The 26557-nt window shown below is 51.5% G+C and overlaps 2 protein-coding genes across 4 annotated transcripts; both read left to right on the top strand.

Moving 5' to 3' along the window:
- Positions 1 to 2022: 2022 nt before the first annotated feature.
- LOC142600094 (uncharacterized) lies at positions 2023 to 6478 on the top strand. The gene is made up of 3 exons (XM_075742911.1): positions 2023 to 2033; positions 2578 to 4120; positions 6449 to 6478. Exons 1-3 carry the CDS (start codon positions 2023 to 2025, stop codon positions 6476 to 6478), a joined length of 1584 nt encoding a protein of 527 aa, XP_075599026.1.
- Positions 6479 to 9332: 2854 nt separating this feature from the next.
- On the top strand, positions 9333 to 26144 carry SYNGR1 (synaptogyrin 1). 3 transcript variants are annotated; one of them, XM_075752321.1, is made up of 4 exons: positions 9333 to 9623; positions 21475 to 21712; positions 23188 to 23333; positions 24526 to 26144. In XM_075752321.1, the coding sequence occupies exons 1-4, from the start codon at positions 9525 to 9527 to the stop codon at positions 24622 to 24624; spliced, it is 582 nt and encodes a 193-aa protein (XP_075608436.1). In that variant the 5' UTR covers positions 9333 to 9524; the 3' UTR covers positions 24625 to 26144. The 3 variants fall into 3 exon arrangements, with proteins under 3 accessions (XP_075608436.1, XP_075608443.1, XP_075608427.1); XM_075752328.1 differs by having other exon boundaries at positions 9369 to 9623; positions 25802 to 26144; XM_075752312.1 differs by having other exon boundaries at positions 9370 to 9623; positions 25868 to 26144.
- Positions 26145 to 26557: the final 413 nt, after the last annotated feature.

Genomic DNA, 26557 nt, shown 5'->3' with positions numbered 1-26557 from the left:
GGGTACTTCTCTAAGCAACTGGACCTTGTAAGTAAGGGATGGCCGGGATGTTTGTGAGCTGTAGCGGCCACCGTCCTATTAATACAGGAAGCCAGGAAATTAACCATGGGGCAAAAGATAATTGTATATGCACCCCATATGGTTACCACAGTTCTAGAACAAAAGGGGGGACGTTAGTTATCCCCCAGCAGAATGCTTAAATATCAGGTGATGCTATTAGAACAAGATGATGTCGAGCTCAAAGTCACCTCTGCTGTCAATCCCGCTATGTTTTTAACCATGAATGAGGAAAGTGAGGAATCTTTGAGCCATGACTGTCTGCAAACAATTGAAGAAGTCTATTCCAGTCACTCAGATCTGCATGACGAACCTTTGACTAACCCTGATCTGGAGCTGTTTACAGACGGTAGCAGTTTTGTACAGGATGGGAAACGAAGGGCTGGATATGCTGTTGTTACAACTACAGAAGTTGTGGAGGCCGAGGCGTTAACCATCGACACGTCAGCGCAGAAAGTAGAACTGATTGCACTACGCCAGGCCTTGAGGGTAGCTAAAGGTAAACGGGTAAACATATGGACAGACTCCAAATATGCCTTTGGTGTGGTGCACGCTCACGGAGCCATTTGGAAAGAAAGAGGATTGCTGTCAGCACAAGGATCTTCTATTAGACACAAAGAAGAAATTTTACAACTTCTCCAAGCTATCCAGGAACCAGAAGAGGTTGCTATAATGCACTGCCGGGCACTCCAGCTTGGGCAATCCAATGTTAATATAGGAAACCATTTGGCAGATTACACTGCCAAGGAGGTTGCACAACAAGGTATTCTAGCACTGATCCCAGATAGAAGGATACAGCTACCAGGGACTAAGCCTTTTTACAGTGAAGTAGACCGTAAATTGGCATTGCATTTAAAAGCAACAGAAAATTCAGAAGGATGGCTGATAACCCCCAATGAGCAAGTTATTGTGCCACCTCAATTAATGACACAAATAGCTGAGGCCAGACATAAACAAACGCATTGGGGAGTGGAGTCTTTGATTGACAACCTCCAATCACAAGTACTTAGTGTTCAAATGACTAAGATTATAAAATCAGTTACACAGAAGTGTCCAGTCTGTTTAAAAAACAACCCTCTTTATCAAAGGAGGCCACCCCCAGGGGTTACGAGGCGAGGGAACTCCCCCGGAGATTACTGGCAAATTGATTTTTCTGAGTTGCCCAGGCAAAATGGCTATCGATATCTTTTGGTTTTGGTGGATACCTTTTCAGGATGGCCTGAGGCTTTTCCCTGTCGCACCAACAAAGCACGGGAGGTTGTTAAATGCTTATTAAAGGAAATAATAGCTAAGTTTGGTGTACCAAATGGAATGTCCTCAGATAGAGGACCGCATTTTGTGGCTGAGGTGTTGCAACAATTAAGTCAAACCTTGAATATTACATGGGATTTACATACTCCATGGAGACCGCACTCTAGTGGGAAAGTTGAAAGAATGAATCAGACTCTGAAGAGACAAATAAGTAAAATCTGTCAGGAAACAACATTAAAATGGCCCCAAGCCCTTTCTTTAGCACTCCTCCGAATTAGGGTACAACCTCGGACTAATAAAAAGGTCAGTCCCTATGAAATAGTATATGGAAGGCCATACCAATTACCTGCGTTTCCGGGAGCGGTTACTGTAAGGGGGAATGATGATTTAAGTGAATATTTGGTCTCTTTAGGAAAAACGCTTGCAGGTCTAAAGAGATACGTCACCTTATCTGAGCCTCTGACCCTTGATACCCCTGTGCATCCATACCAGCCTGGTGACCACGTCTACATAAAGACTTGGAACTCTGAACCGCTAAAGGAAAAGTGGAAAGGCCCCTTCCAGATTCTTTTGACAACCTACACAGCAATCAAGGTTGAAGGAATTGAACCATGGATCCACTATACCTGAGTTAAGAAAGCCCCCCCGGATCAGTGGCAAGTAACTATGGAAGGACCTCTAAAAATCAAATTGAATCGGGTTTGAAAAAGTATGATGTCGAATATGTAAGATGTCTTGCTCTGTTGGGACAGGTATGGTCCTGTTCTGGGTATTATTGGCAGTTCCTTTGCTCTCCAGTCAAGGAAACCAACAGGAGCTGTGGTCTCAAGCCCACAAACAACATACTGGTATAATGGGGAATGTAGGCAAAGCTACCTTATTGACAGTGGTAATACATGGAACTGAGGTGTTTTCAGAAAATGAATGGGGCTTGGAGGATGGCCATTGTGGGAAAATTCCCGTAATTAAGGGGAAAGTAGGGAAAGAAATTAAAATAGGATGTAGAATGATAAATGGATCTACACATCAGAGGGCAAATAAGATCACTGTACATAAGGCCACATCTTGTATAGGAGAAAGTCAAATTACAACCCAATGTATTTCTAGTACCTTAGATTGTTGGCACAATTTTACTTTGGTACAATCTGTGTACGTAATCTGCTTAGGCGTCCGTGATCAATTGGTGGCATTAACATTTAAATTTAAGATAAACGTTACCGAACCTAGCGTGACACGATCCCCTAGTCTAAACCCTCCCAAAATATCTAGGCCTGTGCCAACTGGACCCTCTGGACTGACTCCATTTACTTTTAGCATTGGTCCGTATGTCATTAAAAATGTGGGACAACAACAAATCTTATTAAATTCATTTTATTCCCTTAAAAGGGTAGAGTTGTCCCTACAAATCAATATTGCCGAACTAAACCCCTCATGTTCCCCATTCTTGAACACAGCCCATACGGGATGGCTGGCCTGGTTACATGGGCGGACTCCCACCTCTCGTAGAACACATTTGGGAACAGGAATGGGAATATTGAACAGTATAGATGCTGAAGTCCTCGCCAATAAGTTAGCTGCTGCCACTAAGGACGTGCAAGGATTACAACATCCTCTTCGATCCTCTCTTTCAGCTTTAGGGGCAAATCAGTGGCTGTTATCAGATATATTGCCTCAATGGAAACAAATTAATGAGAATGACCATGAGATAATCCTGGAGGCCCTCGGCACTGCCCAAAGTAATATCTCGTTAGCTCTTAGCTGTATTCAAGCCCAACTATGGGTCCAGTCGGTGGCCTCAGCAATCATTAGAGAAGGGCAAGAAGGGGTCTTACCTAGTGAAGTCCGTAAGGTCATTTGGGATAACGCAAATGAATTTGAAAAAGAATTCCAGTCTTGGTGGCAGTTAGTGAATTTCACCTACAATCCCACCAACCATAGTGCCACAGCATTTGTACTGACTATACGAAATGCCTCAGTACATACTATATACCCAGTAATTGCACTTGGACTAAACAAGAATGGAACTATACTTTATCCTATTGAACATAAAGTGTGGGCCCAGAAAAAAGGGGATACTTGGCAAACAGTTGATGTGGATGCTTGCACGGTGCATGAACAGCAAGGGTTTATTTGTGAGAGTAATATAGTTCAAGCCCAAGATACTTGTCTGGACACAGAACAAAATATTTGTCATTTTGAAATACGTCCAAACAACGTATATACAACCCTGCAAACTCTGGTTGTATATATAGGGACGGGGTGTGTGTGTATAAGGACTATGTGTGACGTGATTTTTGCTGATAACATGACTATAGAAGTCAGTAATCAATCTAATATTTGTGTTTGTAATTTTACTAATATTCAGGGATGTGACTTTAACTATTCAGCTCCTGTTACAACACATCAAGTACTGCAGTCTCACTATACCCTCTTTCAAGAAATAATACATACCCCTATAGGAATGAATTTAACACTTGTGAGAGAACTTTTACATCATCAAGACCTACAGGAAATTTTGCAGAAAGCTCGTGAAAACGGACAGAAAACATTGATAACCATCCACCACGATATTGAGAAAATCCATCAGGTGTTGGAAAGAGTGAAGGAAGATGGGGAGCAGAAGTGGTGGGACACTCTGTTTGGATGGTCGCCTAACGCTACTGGACTATTGAACAAAATGTTGCATCCGGTTATTGTATTGCTTTTGCTTGTCTTATTAGGCTTTGTTTTAACTACAGCTTTGTATATTAAACTTTGGATAGTGATGAAGCACATGATACAGCTCACAACATTTGCTAGAAGTACTGCTAATGTATCTACTGATTTATATATGGCTTTGATAGAAAAGGGTGAAGGTGAAACTTACAAGAATCTGAAAGGATCTGAAAAGTTTCAAAAGGGGGGAATTGTAGCCAAAAAGATAGGCCTGTAATGAAGGCCTGCTTATATTATACATAATAAGAAAATGTAGCCAAGAAGAAAGGCCTGTAATGAAGGCCTACTTGTATTATATGTGATAAGAAACTATTCATTATTACTTTAGGTAGAAGGCTAACAATTCTTAGTAGAAGGCTAACAATTCTTAGAATGAGCACCTGCTACACATCATGAGAAAAAGGAGGAGCTACAAGACACTTCAAGGTCCTTATGTACGTACTTTGCAGAAAGGGAGGACACTAATTGCCTCCAGCAACATCCTTATCTTTCTGAGGCGTATAGCAAACAATTACCAACACCGAAATACTGAGAAACTAGGGGAAAGGTAATTTGGGCCAGGGTCCCCACGACCACCGGCCCATAAGCCCCCTACCCAAATTATACCACCGACTCAAAAGATAGAGGCGGAGAAAGGAACTGAGCATGCCTTCTAGTTTGCATACTAGGCAGAGAAATATGAACCAATTATTGGAACGGGGAGTGTACCACTTTGTAATCTTTGTAACATTTGTGTATAAATATGACAAGAGAACCAGCATTAGGTGGGCCTGATTAGAGGAACTATCCTCCTGACACCCAGCGCTGCAATAAAAGGAAATGCCTGCTTCTTAATGCTAAATTGGTGTTAAGGAGTTTTCTTTTATTCCCGAATTTCGGTGACACTGGGAACTCGCCCGCATGGGAGCCAGCACCGGAGCGTCTCTTTGGGGTAGGGGCAAAGCAGAGCCGAGGTGAAACCTGAACAGGGAGGGATCTGGAGGACAGGAGATAAATTATTCACTCTCCTTCCATCGATGCTGGGAAATCGGATAGGGCCCGGCTGAAGAAGCTCCCTCAGACTTCGCTGGATCGGGAACTTTGTGAGCACCTCGCGGGACAGCTGATGTGATGCACGGCTCTGGCTGAAACGTCCCCTGAAGCGGCTCCGGTCCTTGGCCAGAAATCCCGCACCTCCTGGCCGAGGAGGGGGAAGGAGGACCACCCCAAAGGATCTGGAGTGGACCCACACGTGAGGGGCGGGAGGGGGTAACGGGGCCAGGCAGAGCTGCCCGCTTGGGCTGGGCTGGTTAGAGACCAGATGAGGAGGTATCAAGAAAGTCTCTCAGGACCACCATGGGTTTGCATAGGGGCAGGCGCCCTCCCGGCCTCGCGAGATGCGCACCCACTTTTTCACGTCGCTGGAGACACAGGACGCACACCCAGCAGCTGGGAGAGCCGAGGGCTTCATCCAGCCCATGCTCCAGCAGCCGAAGGCCGGTCCCTTTGGAGGAATCACTCCTGGCTGCTCGGTCAGAATGTTGGGGCGTCATGTTGGCTCTGGGTCAGCCTGGGAGCCTCAGCTGAGGTAAGTAACCCAGGTGAACCCAGGCTTCGGACAACTGGCACAGCATTAGGCATCCACACGGCTGGTAAACCCAAGAGCCCAGGCAGCTCAGCTGATGGCCACATCCATCCTGCTACCTACAGCCCCTCTCTGGGGTGAGGATGCAGGACATGAGCAAACTGAGGAAGCCAACAAAGCCCCTGGATGGTTGAGATGGTGTTAGATATATTCACGATGTTATCTGTGCAAAATACCTGAACTGCTGAATAATAGGATCCACTCCCACCACATGCAGAGGCTGAATTAATTGGGAATAAGAACATAAATCTGCATTATTATAAAGAACATGGGTCTTAATCCACCACTGCCTGTGGTATGAAAGGGGATGAAACCCAAGCCTGTGAAGATGGCAGTACCCAGAGCTGGGAGGGCTGGAGCTGCCCACGCACCAGGCACCTGGTGTTTGCCCTCAGGATCTCCCTGGGGCTTACAGGAAGGTTGTGTTTGACAAAACACCCAGATGGGAGACCCCTAACACTGCATGGAGATTGGTGCTCCCCAGGGGTAGCTCCTGCCCTGCCTCCTCCCTCCTTCCCTGCCAGGGACCGTGGCACCACGTGGAACCCATTGGAATTCCCACCGCAGGGATGCTGACCTGTAACACACAATGTATGTGCTGCACGTTATGGTTATATCAAGTTACTGCAAACATTAATTAAACAGTTTGAGCAAACACCACCTATAGACCCAAATCCTGCTGCCAGCCATGCAGGTGTAAGAGAGCTAAGCCATTCAGTGCAGGGAGGCTGGCTACCCAGCTAGCGTGAAATAATTAAGGAGGGCATATCCAAGTGTTAAACATGCTTAATCAACTCCCAGAGACCTTCTGTCACCGAAATTCGGGAATAAAAGAAAACTCCTTAACACCAATTTAGCATTAAGAAGCAGGCATTTCCTTTTATTGCAGCGCTGGGTGTCAGGAGGATAGTTCCTCTAATCAGGCCCACCTAATGCTGGTTCTCTTGTCATATTTATACACAAATGTTACAAAGATTACAAAGTGGTACACTCCCCGTTCCAATAATTGGTTCATATTTCTCTGCCTAGTATGCAAACTAGAAGGCATGCTCAGTTCCTTTCTCCGCCTCTATCTTTTGAGTCGGTGGTATAATTTGGGTAGGGGGCTTATGGGCCGGTGGTCGTGGGGACCCTGGCCCAAATTACCTTTCCCCTAGTTTCTCAGTATTTCGGTGTTGGTAATTGCTTGCTATACGCCTCAGAAAGATAAGGATGTTGCTGGAGGCAATTAGTGTCCTCCCTTTCTGCAAAGTACGTACATAAGGACCTTGAAGTGTCTTGTAGCTCCTCCTTTTTCTCATGATGTGTGGCAGGTGCTCATTCTAAGAATTGTTAGCCTTCTACTAAGAATTGTTAGCCTTCTACCTAAAGTAATAATGAATAGTTTCTCATCACATATAATACAAGTAGGCCTTCATTACAGGCCTTTCTTCTTGGCTACATTTTCTTATTATGTATAATATAAGCAGGCCTTCATTACAGGCCTATCTTTTTGGCTATACTTCCACCTCCCCTCCCCAACGCCGATCACTGCAGGTTAAGTAAAACCCAAGGCTGAAGGTTTTGCTGGAGGGACTCTGCATGCAAATCTGTGTGAAAAAGCCACTACAGACCGAGAGGTCCTTCGTTTGGAGGACACTTGCTTGTCGGCCCCAACCTGGCAGACAGCGGGAAGGGAACCAGTACAAACTGGAGGGTCCAGCCTTGCTGGCACTGCAGCTTATCTTCCCAAAACAGAGGTGCCCCATCCCTGGAAACATTTGAGATCAGGTTGGACGCGGCTCGGAGCAACCTGATCTAGCTGAAGATGTCCCTGCTCATTGCAGGGGGGGGTTAGACTAGACGACCTTTAAATGTCCCTTCCAACCCAAACCATTTTATGATTCTATGGCTGGATGTGATGGTGGAGAGTCCCCATCCCCTCCCTCCAACCTGCCCCTCAGAAGGTGCCCCACAAAGGACAAGGGGTGGTTGCTCACTTCTTAGGGCACTACTCCTAATGGGAGACCAAGGGTGGGCTGTAAATGCTCTTTTATCTCTCCCATACATTTGCCTCTTGCTCCTGCACTGAGCTCTCGAGTCGCGGAGCCGATTCGTAGACTCTGCCAAGAAAATAAATTTGGACTCGGGCGGAATGAAATGGTGCTAGAGGGGGTTCAAGCACGTTCCCCATCCCACTGCTCCGCCCTTTGCTCGATTGCTGCTAACCTGGCTCTCTGCGTAAGTGTGACCCGGAGGCAAGCGGGACGTAAGTCATCCAGCCGGTCATTCTGCTCTGTCAGCCTGCCTGCTGATGGTGGGGTGCAGCACCATCACTCCGCCTGGGTCCAGAGCGGAAGCAGCTGGTTTTGCTGCGTACCTGGCTTGTTTGGCCAGGTCCAAACCCTGTTCCTCCAGAACACCGGAGCATTTTGAACACCTATTTAGCAAAACCAAACCTCTCCCCTCTTCATTTATCTCCCCTCTTTCATTCATCTCCCCCAATTCATGGGGTTTTATCTTTCAACATGGGGAGTTTTGTATTTCTGGGCCCTTTGAAAATGTCCTGGTGCTGTAAGACCTCACAGAGCGCTCACAGCGTTCCCACCTCGCCCTTCGGCCGGCTGCTTCCAGCAAAGCTGCTGCCTGGTTTGGGTTGAGTATCTCCATAATGAAGAGCTAGAGATGTCCCGTGGTATGCCCGGTGGAAACGTGGTGCAGAGCGTCTCTGCTCAGCCGAAGCATTTGAGCAGTTGGGCTTCAGTTGTGTTCAGGCTGAAGCAGATACGCGAACTCAAAATGGTTTTGGGTTCCGCTGCTGAGCTTAGGGAACCACGTTACAACCCAAGGGCTTGCTTTTAATTTCGGTGCTATTAGTATAGATTAGCAGGGACCCTGCAGAAGCCAGCGGATCACTGGTACGCGGTTACTCTCCGCAAAAGGCGCAGGCCCGGGAGTTTGAGCCGCCCCTAAGGCTTCTCCCCGGGGCATCCCTTCCTGGCTGTGCCAGCAGCCACGGCGGTGCGAGATCCGTATCTTGCAGTCTCTGCCTCCCGGAGTCAGAGGGTGTCCCCAAAATCTGGACTGCCCGTGTTTGCAAAGGGCCTTTTTCTAGCTGCCCCCTCCCAGGGATGTGGTGTTTGTAGGGTGGGGGATGTTAGAAATGAGAGCCCGAGGCTTTGCCGCAGGGCGATTTTGAGGCTCACCAGGCACCTCTGCCTGGGGGCAGGCGCCCGGTGGGGGTGCTACCCTGGGAGCACCACTCACTGCTCCCCTGGGATAACCGGGTGTCACCCAGGGGGGCAGCCTCACCCCTCTGTGGGGGCTGCAAGCGATGGAATACTTACACTGGGCTGCGTGGCAGAGGGGTGACGTGGCAGAGGGGTGACGGGGGTACAGGGCGGATGGGGGGCTGGCCCTGCACTTCTCCTAGGCCCTACCAAAACAAAGCGGGGCAGCACCCCTGCCTGCCTCTCCCTTTGTGGTGGTGGCGGGGTGCCTCTGTACTGGGGAGGTGCTCACATACCCCTCACACCCCCATGCTGCACCCGCCCCCCAAGCACCCCCTCCTCACACTGCTGCCCCACGGTCACCCCACGCCTCCTCCCCAGTCATACCCATCCCTTCCCCCTCCCCACCCCGCGATGTGGCGTGGGCGGGGTGTGTGTGTGGGGGGGTGTGTGTGTGCGCGTGTGTGTGCGCGCGCGCGCGCTCCCGGCACGGCGCGTCCCCGTAGGCGGGAGCGCGCGGCTCGTCGCCGCCGCCGCCGGGCTGCCAGGAACGGTTCGGCGCGGCTCGGCTCGGCTCGGTACGGCTCGGCTCAGCCCGGTACGGCTCGGTGCAGCCCGGCACCGCCCGCCGAGCCCCCCGCCCGCCTCCCGCCCACCCCCGCGCCGCCATGGACGGGGGCGCCTTCGGAGCGGGGAAAGCCGGCGGCGCCTTCGACCCGCACGCCTTCATCCGGCAGCCGTACACCCTCCTGCGGCTCCTCTCCTGGGTAAGGTCCCGCCGCCCCCGGCACCGGGGTGGGGGGCGTCCCGCCGGGCTGCGGGGGACGCGGGCGCGGGGCTCCCTCCGGGGGGGCGGCCACCACCGGCCCCAATCCCGACCTTTCTCCGTACCTGTGTGTAGATATATAATCATTATATCTTATATGCCATTATATGTTATTGTAATTACATGCTATTATGTATCATATATTTTATATATATGCTTGTGTATGCATATGTATCCACATATATAGATATGCATATGCCCATTGATATGTCTCCACACCTCTAGATCTGTACACACACACACATATATATGTATATGCCTCCATAAGCATTTATGGCTATATCTTCATATATATAGGCCTGTATGTCTGGATATATGGATCTATCTCTGGGCTTATATATCTCCATATGTATATATCTCCATATATACCCACATATATGTGTGCACACACTGATGTACATATATATCTGTATATATGGATATAGGGCCATATGGGGTGAGAGCACTCTGGGGTTTCTTCCCTGGGGAAGGAAGGGGTGAGCCGGCTTGGGTCATGACCCCTTCTCCCTCTCTGCTGTTTTGGGGGTGGTGGTGGGGTCTTCTGCTCCCCCCCCCCCACCTCCCCATGCTGGTGGGTTTATGGCTGGCACAGGGAGGCAGCGGGATGTGGGGTGACGGGGGGGAAGTAGGGGTGATGCTGCAGTTCTGGCATGGCTCCCCAGTGGGTGGGGCTTGGGGGTGCTGGGCTCTGGCCATGCCAGGGCGAGTTGGGGGGGGCTATGGGGGCTCAATGTCGCTCTGCGTTTTATCCTCGTCCTCCACCCCCCTCAAGCTCCTTTCCCTGTCATGCTTTCCTCTCTGTAACTTGTGGGAAGGGGACAGGGGGAAAGGGGGGTCTAAGGGGGCCGTGCGGGGGGTGCAGGGTGCCAGGGGGAAGGTCTCTCCCTTTACCCATGGCGCTGATCCCATGGCTGCCCGTGGGGCCGGCGCGTACGTGCAAGAAGGTCATTGGGATTAAAGGAGCGAGAGCTGCAGCACTGAGCCGGCGGGGAGAGATTGAGGTCTCGGCCAGGAGCAGAGAAGGGAGGGCAGGGAGAGAGAGCGGAGGAGACACATGCGCAGCAGAGCAAGGAGGAGAGGTGTCAGGCTGGCTTTGGGAAAATAAAATAAAAACAGTGCCAGGCACACGAAATGAAGAAGGAAAGGGAAGGTGGCCCGGCTTGCTGCGGGCAGTGGGGAGGCAGCCCTTGTGCTCCCGGCTGGGTGGGTGGGTGGGTGGGTGGGGGATGTCCCCTCTGGGTGATGTGACTTGGAGGGCAGCCAGAGAGCCCCAGCACAGCTGAGGATGAGATTAATGCAGGCGGTCTGTCCGTCCATCCATCTGCCCGGGTTTGTTTACGGTACAGCACATCATGCCGGGAGCGGGCTGGCCGCACCGTGGCTGCTTCTGGGCGCCAGGCAAGGGGGTACGTGTGCCCCCCACTTCCGGGCGGGTGGAGCAGAGCCAGCCTGCATGCTCGGGGATGATGGACGTGATGTGACCTACAAAAGCTCTCCCGTTGCTAATCTCTGTGGCAGGATTTCCTCTTTCTCTCTCTCCCTCTTGGTCTGGTGGTTTGTTGTTTTTTTTTTCCCCTTCATCCGAGCACTGCGGGATTTTGGCTTCCCAGAGGCACCAGGTGAGGGAGAGAGAACAGGAAATATGTTTATTTTTTAATTAGGCACCTACTCTGTTTTGGACTATCTCAGACGCTGTCGGCTCACTCACTGAACTCAGTTCCGTGCCCCACAAGATCTCCCCAGGCAAGGAGCAGTTCCTGGGGGCTGGCATCTCCTTGGGACCCCGCATCGTTTCCCCCTGCCCATCTGACCTTGACAGAGGACAGGACAGGATTTACCCCAGGCACTTCACTTGGCCATGGAAATTAAAGTCCTTTTGCAGGAGCTGGAGGTGCTCCAGGTCAGCGGTCCAGCAAGGGAGGCTGACCTGGCCATCGTGAGTGCACCTCTTCTCTCACAAAATACGAGTTCCTTCTCCTGTTTTTCCACCGGCTTGGTCCTGTCTGTCCTCCCGAGCATCTCTCCCTCTGCAAAGCCAGGGAGCCACAAGCTTACCCCAGATATTTAGTTGTGGTTTTGGTCTTTTTTTTTAACTTGAGACCAAGAGGGGTCCTCACGGGCACTGAAGTCCTATCTCAGGCTGTCACAAGCGTCAGACCCTTTATGGCCCTTTCCATAAATTGCTTGAACTTTGCTGAAAAAAAGACTGGTTCATGGAATTTTTGCCCTTCTCACTCCCTCTGGGAAAGGGTTCAGTGGCTCCAATGGTTAGGGCCTTCCACCATAAATCTGTTCATGGCTGGGCTTTAATCCATTTGCTTTTGTGCTCTTGTGCCCTTCAGTTTAAATGGTGTTTTCCCCTGGGTGTATTTATAGACTGTGATTGCATCTGCACTTAGCCATTTTATCGCCAGGCTCTATGAGGCAAACTCTTACGGTGGCGAAGGGCTCTACCACCCCATGGTCTCTGTGAGAGTCCTTCCTTTCACCCACTCTAGCACGCACTGGAAGCACCTTGCCTTCCATCTCTTGAGATCTCATTTGCCTTTATTCTGCTCATGGAGTCAGTGGTCCATCATCTCCGCGGGGCAAGCTGGAGACTCCTTTCCGGCCGTTTCACGTGATGAGCTTTCACTGAGAGCAGAAATTCTCGTGATCACTTCCCCCAGGCAGTGACCTTGTGCTCGGGTCACACTGCCTTTTAGCAGACTTTATGATGGCACGGAGGTGCGTATGGCTTTCTACCAACAGGCAGCAAAACTGGCTCCTGCCCATGGAGTTTGCAGCCCAATTGAGATGGCGGCAAATCTCCAAGGAGAGCTGCAGGATCAGGAGCAGATGGGGTGACTGAAGGTTATTTATATTGCTCCTTGCTGAGGAGGAGATGGGATAGGTTTGACAAGGAGGATGCTAACCTAGGGAATGAGGTTAGCAATTCTGGAGCATCTGTCTGCCGTGACAGTGTTGTGAGGCAGCTCAGGTTTCTTGGGTGCTTCGAAGGTCAGGCACAGCAGAAGAAGTATGCATCTTCCTATAGAAAGATTGCCTGGCATCGGTGCTGGCAAGTGATGGTGGTCCTGCAGATCACCCGTGTCAGATCTGGATGGTCAGCCTCAGCGTGAGCCATTTCTCTGCTGCTGCCTGCCCCAGATACACTTGCCTGGATGAACAGCACCTCGTAGCGTGAGGAGGCAGCCCTATGGAGCAGTCCCTCCTGAGCATACCTGCTGAGGATGCCTCCAAGGGCATCTGGACCTTGCAGTGAGGTCACTTGTCCAGTCTGGCTAGACTGAGGCTTGCACAACAAAAGCAATGAGCTGCTGGAAGATCCCAGAGGCTTCCTCACCTCTCTGTGGGGAAGGGCAGAACAATTCCCTCTTTATTCCCAGCGGTGGTGGTGAGAAGACAAGCAACTTGTCCTGTTGCAATGGGTGGCTGGGGTTTACTCTGAGTCCTGGTCTTTCAAGGCATTGCTCCACGCAGTGCCACTTCGCTTGCCACCGGTTGCAACGCAGAGGCGTGCTCTGGGCTGAGCTGCATCGCGCAACTGGTGCCCCACAGCAGACGAGACGTGGGTGCATGGGTGGGTTTTTTACCACCTTGACATATATGGACCTGTCTTCAGCCTGCTTAGATGAGCCAACAGCTGGAGCTAGTGGAGCTAGGTGACCCACACCGAGCTGCAGTTGTGCTACGGTGCGTGGCTCCAGGATCATTCTTGAAATAAAGCAGGCGAGCGTGGGCACATCCCTGCGTAATCCCGTCGCGCCCTGACCCGCAGCGCTCTGCGCAGCCGGCGTGGGGGAGCTGGGAGGCTCCTTTGCGACCCGCGGGCGTTGGATGTAGCGCTGACGCCATAAATAAGTAAAATACTAATTGAAACAGGTTGTTCCAGGCGCTCCTGACTGCTTGGAAACCTGCTCGCTGGAGAAACGGAAGAGTTGCTCGATGTAAAAGCCTAACAAGGCAAAAGTAACTTGCTTTTTGGAAGCAGGCCCAGCTAGGTGGCTTGAACGAGAGTATTTCCAGCTGCAGCCGCGCAGGCAAAGCAGCCCATTAAAACTTGCCACACGGATTGAGACACCAAATCTCTCTCTGACACCAAGGGCACTGCTCCTCCGAGGGAGGTTCGGTGAGGAGAGGCGCTGCCTGCCCTCCACTTCCTCCTCCATCACCTGCTGCCATTGCCACCATGTCGCCTGGCTTGTGGGAGCGTGCAGACGTTTCGAGCCAGGACGGGAAGCGCCGTACCCTGTCTCTACAGGCACGGCACGTCCCAGGCAGCCCCGGCTGAGCAGACAAGGCAGGTGAAGGACAGGAACCATGTCCCCAGCCTCACCACGATGAGCTGGAGGATGGGGTCAAGCCCTGGCCTGGCAGGGAGCCCTGTCTCCTGCCTTGCTGGTGGGTCCTGGCTTACCATGCTGATGCCCCCTGCTTATGGCACCCCTTGCCTCTTCCCCCCACGCCACCCTTCGCCGTACAGAAAGGACACCCGGCGTGGGCTTGCGGTGGCAGTTAAACCGAGCCTTAGAGCCCAGGGGCCGTGTTAGTCTGAAATCAGCTGTGGCCTCCACCTTCTTTCTGTCCCTGCTAAATTTAGCTGAGATGTTCCCCGTGTTCCTGGATCATAGCTGTGCTCTCTGCCTCTGCTCCTCCATGTGATTTTTGCCCCAGCTACTGTGCTCGCTGGCTGCGTGCGTGTGAGATACGTTGGTGCACGATGAAATGCAGCTTTGAGACAAGCCCTAGGTACGGTTCTTCATGAGAACCCTTCCCTGTGTTGGCTTCAAAAGGTTTTTTTTGGGATTGCTGTCACTGGGATTGAGTGAGAGGCCAATGATGAACAATAAATGTGCATAGCCGCAGGGTTGGATTCGGGTTGGAGATTCAGGTTGGAAATTCAGGGTTGGATACAGCAGGTCACGTTGTTTCCAGCATAACATTTCCAGGAAAGATCTTGGAGCAGGAAGAAATTTCTCCTTAATGGAATTTGCCAGATAAAAATCTGAGAAATAGCACATACAGTCCAAAGACAGTCAGAAATATGAGAGGAAAAAACCCAGACTATCGTATGTAATCTGTTGTTTCAAAACATGAGAGGCACACAGGTGAAGAGCAAAGAAACTGCATGGTGATGAGAGATGTCTCAATGTTTGTGGCAAGACAAGGCAGCAGAGAGGACTAGTGTGGCGGTGAGAGGAGCAGGTTCTCCATCTAGTTTTGCATAGCCAAGGATGGAGAGGTGTGTTGCTAGAAAGAAAACTGAACTCTTCCTCATGGAAAAAGATGTGACTTTTGGATGGTCACTTTGCTGAGCAGTGACCTGGTGATGTAGGGACCATGTTGAAAGCACAGAAGGACCCGGATACCACCATGGAGATATGGCCATGGGGAGCTGTCACTAGGAGTGGTGGGACAGCAGATGCTGTTTGACCATGGGAAGAGCGTGAGACCTGCAGGATGGGATGGAGCTTCCTGAAGTCGCTCTCTGGGACACAGCTCCCTGTTACACCAGCGGACATCTTCCCACAGGAAAGCTCTTCCTCCCTTCCTGGGGGGACACACACAGCTGCTCAGCCAGAGCCTGGCTGCTGTTGGAGGCTTCCTGGCTGCTGGCTCCCGGGGTGCCCCAGCATCGCCCGGGGCTTGGGCTGCTGCGGGGGAACAGATGAACCAGGGCTCCCAAGCACGGGTCTGGAGGGAGGCAGAAGGGTTAATGGCCAGACTTTCATCTGCCAAACCATGTGTGAAAAAAGCTGGCTGGTGAGAAATGCCTGTCCCAGATCCCGTGGCAGGAATTAGGGATGCGGAGCCTTTCTTCCCTCCGTCACCTGCTCCGGCTCAGCCCTGGCTAGATTGCTGGTGCCACGTGGCTGCTGGCCAGGGAGGGCGAGCTGGGAGGGAGGTGCTGGCACACCCGTGCTCTTCCCCCGTCCCACGCTCACGGGAATCGGGTACAAATGGGTGCGGGGAGGCTGGTCCCCTCCAGCACCCGCATGGGGCTCAGACACGCCATCGAGACCGTGGGCAGGAGTCGTTCGCTGCCTCATGGTGCTGGCGGGAGGGAATAAATAGAGGCCACCTGTTTCCAAGCTGCCAGTCCCATGCGTATCAAAAGCTGCATATGTTTTCTTCAAAATGAACTAAATACAAGTAGATTTAATGATAATAATAATAATAATCTGTGTCTGTGCAGGGCTGTCGAAAGCTTTCCAGAGACTCCATTTGCGAGTGGCTGAATGAAAATGAAAGCCAGATCATCTCTGCCAGTTTATCGTCTGCACTCTTCCCTGCTCTTGCTTTCTTTTAAAACAATTTTATTCCTGTTCATTACCAGATCAGACACAGAAGCGGTTATTGCTTCGTTCTGCCCAAGGTGGATTTGATTTGAAGTCCCACAAGGAATATTATGTCACCAAACTATTTCCTCTGTATAACAGAATGAAAAGGGGGTTTGAGAGAGGGAGAGGCAACATGCAGTACAACAGCGCCTGTGACCGGAGGGCACCGCAGCGAGCCCAAGCAGACAGCCCGACAGAAACCCTCTTCAGCCTCATCCCCGCTATGACCGTCATGGGGACCTCAGGGGATGAATTCAGGAGCCAACGTGACAAACTCCTGGGATGAGGTGCAGGAAAATCCTAGTGCACCGCCGGAGGCTGGCTGTGCTGTGCATCCGTCACATGATGCTCAGGAGCGTCTGATGCGCGGCTGGGGACGGGCAGCGTGGTGGAAAGCCTCACGTGATGCTCAGGAGGTTTCGCCTGGCTTTCTGCAGGGCTGAGCCTGCACTGGGGAGGTGGGGAAGGAATGGAGAGCCTCTCGTCTGAGGGTTCATTGCTCACCTTTGCCTCTGGCAAAATCAGATCCCCCAGTTCAGTGAGAGGGGGGAAAAAAAAAAAAAAAAGTCTTTTATGGTGGGATGCAGCCTTTTGCTTATTCTGCACTTTTATTGCTGAAGTGAGCTCTTAAATGCCTGTAAAGGCCAGCACGAGCCCCTCAAGAAACCGAGGGAGGAAAACTCTCAGCCTCTCCCTGTCTCCTCCCCCCAGCGCCTAGCATTAAGTTAATTTTGCCGCATCTTTTGGCAAGTTGCTCTGTCTCTGTCAGCTTTGCAAAGTGCCTGGCTCTGGGTTCCGCTTGGTGTCTCGGAACTTTTTGATGAAAACAGAAGTCTAGGAAAATCATTGCAACAACTGTGTGACTGTGATGTTTAAGGAATGATGTAGTCAAGAAAAGCCGGGTCCCAGCAGCAATGCTAAGTTGGCCAGATGTTCTCCAAGTGTTGTTTTCTGTCCCTTTTTCTAGTTGACAGTGTAGCTGAATATCTTACTGCTTATTAAACGCGCACCTCCAGACAGGCTGCATGCCTACCCAATTAACATTGCTCTTGGAGGCTTAAGGAAACCCTCTCACCCTAAAAATCTAGGTACTTCAAGACCCGTTAACTGACTTAAGCAGCCTCGCTGAAGAAATGAGGCCGCTCAGGCGCACAAAGCTGGGGATGGCTGGCTGTTTTTTGTCACTGAGCACAGGAAAGCGGCTAATGATCTCCCTCTGCAGAGCGGAAGGATGGGCTGCCTTTGGGAGCGTCGGGAAGGAGTGCTTTACGTCTGCCTCCTGTCAGTCTTCGGACAAGTCACTTCCCTGCATCTCTGTGCTCAGACAGAAGATTATCGCCATCTTCTCCTTGCCTCCTCTTTGCAACAACTGGCTGCGTATTTTGGACCATTTTATTAGTGGCTGTAGGCAAGACTTTGTGCGGTGAGGATTTGCTGTGCCAGCTGGGGGTAGAGAGAACAAGCAGTGGTAACGCAGGGGGAAGAGGCTTGTGCCGTGCTGCTGGTAGCTGGCATTTCTTGAGAGGTGATAGGAACGGGAACATAAATGCTTTATCCTTGCAAACTTGGTGCTTTGTTTATAATCCAGGCAGACTTTCATACTGCACCTGCTGCCTGGATAATCTTTGCATGGGCACAGATTGTGAAATCAAGAAAATACAAAATACTTGTTCTTTCTAAGATGACTTGCTACATCCGTGAGCTTCCATCCACCCACCTCCTTGCCAAAAGGAAGTAGCTGCCATGGATTAAGTGTGCAACAGGTTCTCCTGACGGCTGCGAGATCCGGGCTTTCATAATTATAATTTTTTTCTAGAAAATTGCTTGTCTGTGCACCTGTCCCAACAGTTTCTGGGTACAGACATCACAGGGATAAAACAGGCAACGCTGCCTGTCAGCAGCAGCAACGATTGCCTCATCTCCTGCTGTCCAGCTCTGCCTGTTGGTCTGAAACTTCTGGTTTGGGCTTGCCGGGGAGTGGAGCATGTACCAGAGCTGATACCAGTGGCGAGGAAAACATGGAGGAGAGAAGGAGACATCCCTTGACCCACTATGCTTTGGTCCACAGAAGGCTTTCCTAAGGACAAAGAGTATTTTGGGGAGTTTGGGCTGTTTTAGGACACAGAAGATAAGCATCTGCAGCAACTTGTTCTGCTCAAGAGTGAGAATGCCCTGAGTGGAATCTTCCCAGAAAACTCATAAGATCATCTTAAATAAGATGCTCGCCAGTAAATCATACCGTGGGCACCTCCAGGCTGCAAAACAGGTTTCTTTTCAGAGGAGAGAAGTTGTGGCATCTTGTCTGACTGAAGATGGAGAAAGGAAGTTAGAAATGCTACCTCTGCTTGAAAATTAGGGAGAGGGAGATGTCTGTCTGGTCTCATGACTGACCTGTGCTGACAACGTGCCAGCATAAAAAGGTATGAAAGAGCAAATGCAAAAAGGAATTATTCTGCTGCTTTCGCTTGCAGATGACAGCTCTTCCAGGCCAGCAACAAACCCAAAAAGCAGAGGGAAGATGTGTATCAGGATATGAGCAGAGTAAACAGAGGTGTCTCTGGAGAGAGGCCATTACAGAAGTTCATTCATCCCAAGTGAGTAAGCAGAGACTCACAATACAGCTTGTTGCAAGTGTTGACCTGACTCAGGGAATCAACATTTTGCCAGTTTTGAGCCCTAAACCAAAACCGAACACCAGACTATGCCACTTTTGAGGCTGTTTCTCATCTTCCAAAGAGAAGATTGGGATGTCACGTCAGGAGCCTGTCGGCTCCCCCTTGGGTTAGAGGAACACAGTGTTACTGCCAGTGTCCTGCGCAGCCCGGTCAGCCCAGCCCGTTGTGAAGGTGTGTGAGACTTCCCACTGAAAGAGCCTGGCTGTAATTGTGTGCAATTCCACTGCCTTTCCAAACTGTTCAGGCTGAAATTTTGAAGACCAGACCTTTGCTTCAAGCAGAAGAGATTTTTATTCATTTTCACGGATAATTTCTGCAAAGTATGATCAATCTCGATTTTCAAGAAGGAGGAGAAGGAGGACAAAACAGTTGTTTTACTTCCCAGCTTAAAAAGCTCTTGTGAACTTTCAGAAAATCCATATACAGTCACCATGCTTAGGAGCACAGGCTTCCAGCTTTTTTAGTTTGTTCTAGTGTGTCAAAAATATGCCCAATGTCAGCAACCCATGTGTGACCCAGTTCTGAGCCTTGGGGTGAAAAAATAATATTGGTGTCGGTAGATACTTGTTAGAGTTTGGTGGCTGAAATGTGGTCAGCACTGAGTTTCTGCCCAAGGGCTGTCGGGGACCATGAGTAAGGTTTTTGCTCTGGTTCCTGATGCCGTGGGTCAAACAGCAGAGCTCTGTGCTGTGGATTGGATAGATGGTGTATCAGGTTGGTATTAATCAACAGTTAATTTTCTATGCATTCACAAAGCTGTTTCTCCACTTTTGAGGTTGTCTGCCATGTGCTCTCCCGTTGAGCTAAGTGGTACTGGGGTCCTTCTGACCTAGCAAACCCTCAGACCTACCTCCACTCCCTGCAGGAGACTTGCCCACCTCATCTTCTTGTGTGCTGCTTCTCCTTGGGGACTGGGTGGTGGTTCCAAGGGTACCAGGCTCCCGTTCCTCAGACAGCTCCCAGGCTAGCAGAGTGCTCTGGTGACATCCTAGTGCACGTCATATGTACATTCACCCCATGCTTGAGGTTTCAATTCCTGTCTTTATTTCACTCGCAGATGAGAGCTCTTCCAGGCCAGCAGCAAACCCAAAGATAAAAGCAGAGGGAAGACGTGTATCAGGATATGAGCAGAGTAAACAGAGGTGTCTCTGGAGAGAGGCTGTTACAGAAGTTCATTCATCCCAAATGAGTAAGCAGAGACTCACAATACAGTGAAAGAAAGACAGGGAACTACTGGGGAGAGTCCAGCGGAGGGCTACAAAGATGATGAGGGGACTTGAACATCTCTCTCATGAGGAAAGGCTGAGAGAACTGGGTCTGTTTAGCCTGGAGAAGACCGAGAGGGGATCTTCTCAACGCTTATAAATATCTAAAGGGTGGATGTCTAGAGGATGGGGCCAGACTCTTTTCAGTGGTGCCCAGTGACAGGACAAGGGGCAATGGGCACAAACTGGAACACAGGAAGTTCCATCTCAATATGAGGAAAATCTTCTTCACTTTGAGGGTGACCGAGCGCTGGCACAGGCTGCCCAGAGAGGTTGTGGAGTCTCCTTCTCTGGACAGATTCGAAACCTGCCTGGACACCATCCTGTGCAACCTGCTGTGGGTGATCCTGCTCTAGCAGAGGGGTTGGTCCCAGAGGTCCCTTCCAACACCTACCGTTGTGTGATTCTGTGATTCTGTCTGCCTGGGGCCCTTGCAGGCAGCCTCCAGACAAGCTGTTCCTACTGAGGGTCTCAGGATGCCCTGCAAAGAAAAATCTGTATGTGCCGCCTTAATCTTCCCCTCTTTCTCCTGTGGCTGCGAGGGGAAGCTGTTCATTTGAGATGCAGGACTGGGGCTGCTGTAAATAGCTCTCTGCTTTGGTGAACCTGCTGTGTCAAAGAGGGACGGCCTTGTGGTAGGTGACGAAGGCTAAGCCCGTGAGCAAAGATTAGACCAGCAACTGCGGATTACGGCATTTCTACCTGGACTCATCCTTAATTCTACCTGATTTAAAATAACATGCAGCGGCAGTGGTGGTGACGGGTAGGGAGGACTCATGGTGGCCCTGCCAGGTGGACCTGGGGGGAAGATGTTTGGCCCATTAAATCTTTGGGGAAGGTTGGGTGATGTCGCTGTACGGGTGAGTGGGCAGAAGGATAGGTGGTGTCATGGGCTGGGCTGATGGAAGACTGGTGGAGAGAGGTGTGTGATGTGTAGGGAGATGGGGAGAGCGGGAGCACAGCAGAACAGAGCTGCAGAGCTGCGGATTGTGGGAGGGTGGATGAGTGGATGGGGAAAAGAGCGTAGTAGCTGGATAGATAAAATTAGTGAACAAATGCGTGGTAGAAACAATGAATTCCTAGAAGGGAAAGGAGTGGGTGGGAGAATGAGTGCAGACTAAGAGGATTCCCACTACCTGGAGCCGTCGTACACAGGCAGCTGCAGCAAAACCATATCCCAATTTACACTCCATGTTGCCCCCCTGTGTGTCTGTGGGAAGCCACCTTTACTCCAGACTGCAACTGCTTTACCTCACTCTAGATCAGATGGATAAAAAGGCTCAATCTAAAAGTGTCCTATTTTAAGTTAATCCTCAGAAATAAAATGAGACCATCTCCCCAGTAAATTCCCCGTGGCTACAGCCCAGGCAAGGCAGCGGGACGGCAGCTCAGCAGAGCAGAGAGGTGCCTGTGAAAGGTGTCTGTCCCCTGCAAAGCTCTGCTCCTTTGTGCTGGTCCAGAGAGATGGGGCTTGCCCTGACGTGTCTCCTGCCTTCCCTCCCCACCAGGTGTTCTCCATCGTGGTGTTCGGCTCCATCGTCAATGAAGGGTACGTGAACCGCCCCGACGAGACACAAGAGCACTGCATTTTCAACCGCAATCGCAATGCCTGCAACTATGGCATTACCGTGGGTGTCCTCACCTTCCTCAGCTGCCTTCTTTACCTGGCTCTGGATGCCTACTTCCCGCAGATCAGCAGCGTCAAGGACCGCAAGAAGGCAGTGCTCTCGGACATCGGAGTCTCAGGTGAGCTTCCTGGCCAGCTGGCCATAGTGCCCCTCTCTGCCGCCGGCAAGGCAGAGGGAGGGAGCTTCTGCTGCCTCGCAGGCCAGGTCCCTGCTAGCAGGGGGGTCTTTGGGTTCCTTACTCTCTCAGACTTTCTCTCTCTATCCTTTTCTTTCCCTTTCTCTTCTCAGCCAATCTGGCTGATGCCTCTCTGCTGTTCTCCATAGGTGTAGCTCAGGGAGCCCTTTAGGGTCAGCAGGTCTTTCCTCCCTGCATGCTTGTGCTTGCTAAGGCCAAGTGTTGATGCCTCTGGAGATGGTAATTCCTTCTTTTCCAGCTCCAGCTGATTGATCCCTATATATTTTCATATAAAAAACCATTGAGGGTTTCATGCAGGCTGACTAAACCAGTCTTCCGAGGTTACCTGGCATTCCCCATGCAAATAGCTGGACCTCATCCAGCCCCGAGGCTTATTCTAACTTATAGTTAGGTCTCTCTGTCCCCAGTAGTGCGTTGAAGTGACGGAGTGATGGTGCATGTGTACGTGCATGTGTAATGCCAGTCAGCAGCATCATGAGCAGGCGCTTTGCTCTCACGTTGCGATCCCGAGTCGCACTCCTGGCTTTCTCCAGCCACACAGGCAAACTTCTCCACATCAGGGTCCCACCCCCGGTTTGTCAAAGGGGCCACGAGTGGAGCGAGGGCAGGATCAGTTGCAGGATCTGAATTTGTACACAGCAGTCCTGTGTACAGCTAACAAAAGAAGGGGAAGGGGAAGGGGCAGAAGAAGGGGAAGGGGAGGGGTAAGGGGAAGGACCGATCCCTGTTTTGCCCACTTAGGAATGCCCATTTCCCTCGCTGCTTGGGTATCTGGCTGCGCCTGGCAAAGAGGAAGAGTCCCACTCCTCCCCACCAGCTGCCAGTCTGGACTCAGGGCTCCCCCCCACCTTCACCCCTTTCCCAGGGGTGCAGCATGTTAATGATCCTTCAGCACCTTTCCCCAGTGTGAGTCCCTTAGCCTCTGCTGTCCTGAGCAAAAGCTGGTCTCTGTGCAACTGCAGGCTGGCTGCTTCCCACTCTCCTGCAGCTCCCTTGGAAGGAGTTGCTCTTTGCTTGTCCTTGCAGGACAGGCTTGTGAAGCAGTGGCTGTTTCACAGAGCCCAGGTGATTGCTCCTGTACTGGAAGCCCTTCAGGCTCCCCCCCAAGGCCAAATGCAAGTCCTGTGATCAATCCAAACGTAAGCAAATGAACTCTCCTGAGGTACTTTCTGCAGACACCTATTGTCACCTTGACAATTTAGCTGTCAGCCAGCCTGCCAGCTTGCTTGGGCTTGGACAGGCCGCGCAGTCAGAGCTTGGCCTCATCTGCAACACACTGGTAGGTCTCGTAGGGTTGAAGTTTCCAGAGAAACATGATGTATTTATGTTCTGTTCACACATTCCTTCTTGACGTCTCTTCCCTTCCCCTTTGGCATATTGGTGGTGGTCCATCCCAGCCTTTTTGGCATTCCTCTGGTTCGTTGGCTTCTGCTTTCTGACCAACCAGTGGCAAGCTTCAAAAGAAGAGGACAACCCAATGAATGAGGGAGGGGATGCAGCCAGAGCAGCCATCACCTTCTCGTTCTTCTCCATCTTCACTTGGGTGAGTACAGCAGCCATGATGTTGGATTAAGTGTCCTCTGCACTATATTAGCTTGTGGGGGATGGAAGGTGACCGGCTAAGAGTGATTCCTTCTGAGATCTCAGTTCACATGGCTTCTGAGAAGGAAGAGCAGGAGGGGAGGTGGTTAGGAGGTAAACTTGGGACTCAAAAACTTACATGGAAGAAGATGCTAGAGCATTAATAAGCACAATGGGAAAGAGGGTCCTATATGCCAGTAAGGAGTGTCCTTGACAAACCATTAATATGACCTTGGACAAGCCAGCTGCCCAGGCATCATTTTCCCTGTGCGTCAGAGGATTTTAACAGCATTTTCACCTCACAGACCCTAAGCAGAGAAGAGAGCTCCAGGCTGGGGGTTGCACCCATCTCCCTCCCTGCTTTGCTCCCATCACGTGAAATGTCATCAGTGGCCACAAGAGGCTGTGAGATCGGCGTCCCTCTGGGCTCTCTTCTGCACCCACGACTGCAGCGCCGCCTCACTGGGTCACCTTAGGAAGGTGATGGTGCTGGCTTTTAAGACTGCCCTTTCCCTGGCAGTTCTTTATTGCTAGTTTCCTGGAAAAACTATACTGTGCAATATAAATATCCCCCACGATTTCCTCATGTCTCTGAAAGCACCAAGCCCGAGTGATTTTTGTCTGAAGTGACAGGATAGTGCCAAGCAGGAAACCATTTTAGGCCAGTCTCCATGCATAAGTCCTTGTGGCTTTATCTTCTCCTCTCCCTACGGGCCTCAGCATTGGGTAGGGGCCAGGTAGGAGGGGTGCTGTAAGACCACGAAGCTGTCAGAGAGGAAGGAGGGGCTAAAAAAGGTTGTGTGGTCAGCACCCTCACCAAGGTGGCACCAAGTGGGGACAAGGGACAGCAGCGTGTGTGTCCCCTACACAAGCTGTGCCCGATCTCGAGTGCTGCCGAAAGCCCCTTGCAAGCTCCAGCAGAAAGTGTGACAAGGAGCAAGGCTTTTGCAAGGGATCCCCCAGGACCCTTTTTGAGAGGGATGTCCTCAGCAGAGGTGCCACCAGCTGCAGTGGTCCTCCCCAATGCACGGGCTTGCGAGTGGCTGAATAGGCATCCTCTTTCCCTGGTCCCTTGGGGTTTTTATTTCAGTCACACACTCTGGTTTGCTCTTCCTTACTGATTGTCCTCCCCACATCCCTCTCTCTCCTCACAGGGCTTCCTCACGTTTCTGGCTTTCCGGAGACTCAGAGACATTACTTTTCAGGAAGAATACAACACCCTGTTCCCTAACTCGCCATCCTTGCTGCCTTAGTGCCCCTCGCTGACGGGGGAATTTGGGGGAAGGGGTAGAGGGCTGCAGCTGGAGGAGGTTACTGAGCACAGACGGTTCCAACGCCCTGACCATGGGTGTGTGGTCACTGCAGGGTGTGGGGTGGGAAGAGGTGGGCCATTGAGCCTGAGTGGGGTGTCCACTGAATGGGGGGGGCAGGGGAGAGGTTGTCCCCTCTGGGGAGTTGGAACTGGCAATTTCTCCTCCTCCTCTGCCCCCTTCTCTCCCTCACCCGTACACTAACTAATGCTGCATAAAACCGCTGTGCCTTTTTTTTGGTGACTGCTCAGACCTAATACTTCAGCCAGGAGATGCCCTCTGCCCCCACCACTGTATCTCCTCCATTTTGCCCAGCCCTCATTCCCCAGAAACCTCTAACCCATCACCTACTAGACTGCTTACCTCTATCAGGGATGCTCTGGAATGACAAGCCGTGCCTGCTGGGGTCCACGATGCTGAACCCCATGCCTGGGCTCCCTCCGTCCACCAAAGGGCGTCCTGCCTGCAGTGCCTGGGGCAGGAGGCAGCAGTATATTTGCTAACTGTTGCCTGGTCTGGGAAGCAGCCGCCATGCCTCCTGCTGCTCCTTCTCGAGGTCTGTGCCGCACCGTACAGACATCGGCCAGTGAAGGGGTTATGGGGGGTGACTACTACCTCGCTACTCCAGGTCAAATCCTGCTCCCCTTCCTGGCCTCTGCAGGCAGAATGGCTGCATACATCCAGCCTGGCAGACAAACCTTCTGTGGTGTAGCTGAGGCAGATTGCCTTTCCCAGGGTCTGAATGGGATAATCGCAGGCTTATCGCTGAGCCTCTGCGACCTGCGCCATGCTGGTGAAACCCCACCGCTGGGCAGGAGGTGCCCAGCACATCCCGGAGGCAGCAGGGAGCCCCGGCAGCCTGCACGCAGCCAGCTGGGCACGTAGCCATCCCTGCCCAGCCCTCCTCTCTCCAGGTGGGCTTGCGCTTTCTGTGGGGCAGTCTGAACCTCCTTGTTCTCGAGGGTTTTTCACCAGCGATCTTCCAGGTGGGCTTTGCACACTAATCCATAACCACTACTAACCCCACTTTTGTTTGTTTCTCTTTCTCGGTACGTTCCCCCTCTCTTTCTCCCCTCCTCTCTCTGCTTCCCATCTCTTCCCTCCACCTCCTCCCTTAAAGGTGGGCCAGGCATTCCTGGCGTATCAGCGTTTCCGGCTGGGTGCCGATTCGGCCCTCTTCTCCCAGGACTACATGGACCCAAGCCAGGACTCCGGCATGCCTTATGCTCCCTACACGAACGAGGAAGATGCTACAGACGCGGTGGGGACGTACCAGCAGCCCCCTCCAGCAGATGCTTTCGACACCGAGACACAGGGGTACCAAACACAGAACTACTGAGCCACCGATGCCCCTTTCCCTTCCCCCTTCCCTTCTGCCCCCCATTCCCGCTGCCGGCAGAAAGCCGAGGCACAAACCAGACACGTGCGTAGTGGCACAAGAGGTGGCTCTCAGCTATGCTCCAGCCTTCTGGGTCATCTGTTTTTATTTATCGTTTTTAAAAAAGGAAAAAAAAGAAAAAAAGGTTTCCCCATCACCTCTTCCTTCTCCTCCCCCCAAAACTACCCGCCAGAACCAAATTCTTCCAAAACCTGTCACCGTGTTGTGACAGGAAGGTCCCCCCTTCCCTCCTCTCCCTCTTGCCTTGTGGAGGGCAGTCTGGTGGGCAGGAGAGGGGCGATGGCACCAGCTGGGCAGGGGAGAGGGTGCTGGAGGCAGAAGGAAGGGGGTGAGAGGGACCAGGGACCTTCCTAGAAGAGACGGTGTCGCTAAAGGCTGAAGTAGATGTGGGAGCATCCAAACCAGGCCAGAGGGCCTGGTGGCTCAGGGAGGGGGATGGTGTTGGAGTCAGCATGCAGGCATGCAAGAGTGGAGGGG

Source organism: Balearica regulorum, chromosome 1 (assembly GCF_011004875.1).
Source record: "Balearica regulorum gibbericeps isolate bBalReg1 chromosome 1, bBalReg1.pri, whole genome shotgun sequence".
NCBI classification, from domain to species: domain Eukaryota; kingdom Metazoa; phylum Chordata; class Aves; order Gruiformes; family Gruidae; genus Balearica; species Balearica regulorum.
Note: the sequence above shows the minus strand (reverse complement) of the source record. Positions and strands in the feature narration are given on the sequence as shown.

Coding starts and splice junctions, on each gene's coding strand:
- LOC142600094 (XM_075742911.1), top strand. Junction 4,121..6,448: donor TTGCTAGAAGTACTGCTAAT/GTATCTACTGAT, acceptor ATCAACTCCCAG/AGACCTTCTGTCACCGAAAT.
- SYNGR1 (XM_075752328.1), top strand. CDS start 9,525: ATGGACGGGGGCGCCTTCGGAGCGGGGAAAGCCGGCGGCGCCTTCGAC. Junction 21,713..23,187: donor CTCGGACATCGGAGTCTCAG/GTGAGCTTCCTG, acceptor GGTCCATCCCAG/CCTTTTTGGCATTCCTCTGG. Junction 23,334..25,801: donor TCTTCTCCATCTTCACTTGG/GTGAGTACAGCA, acceptor CCTCCCTTAAAG/GTGGGCCAGGCATTCCTGGC.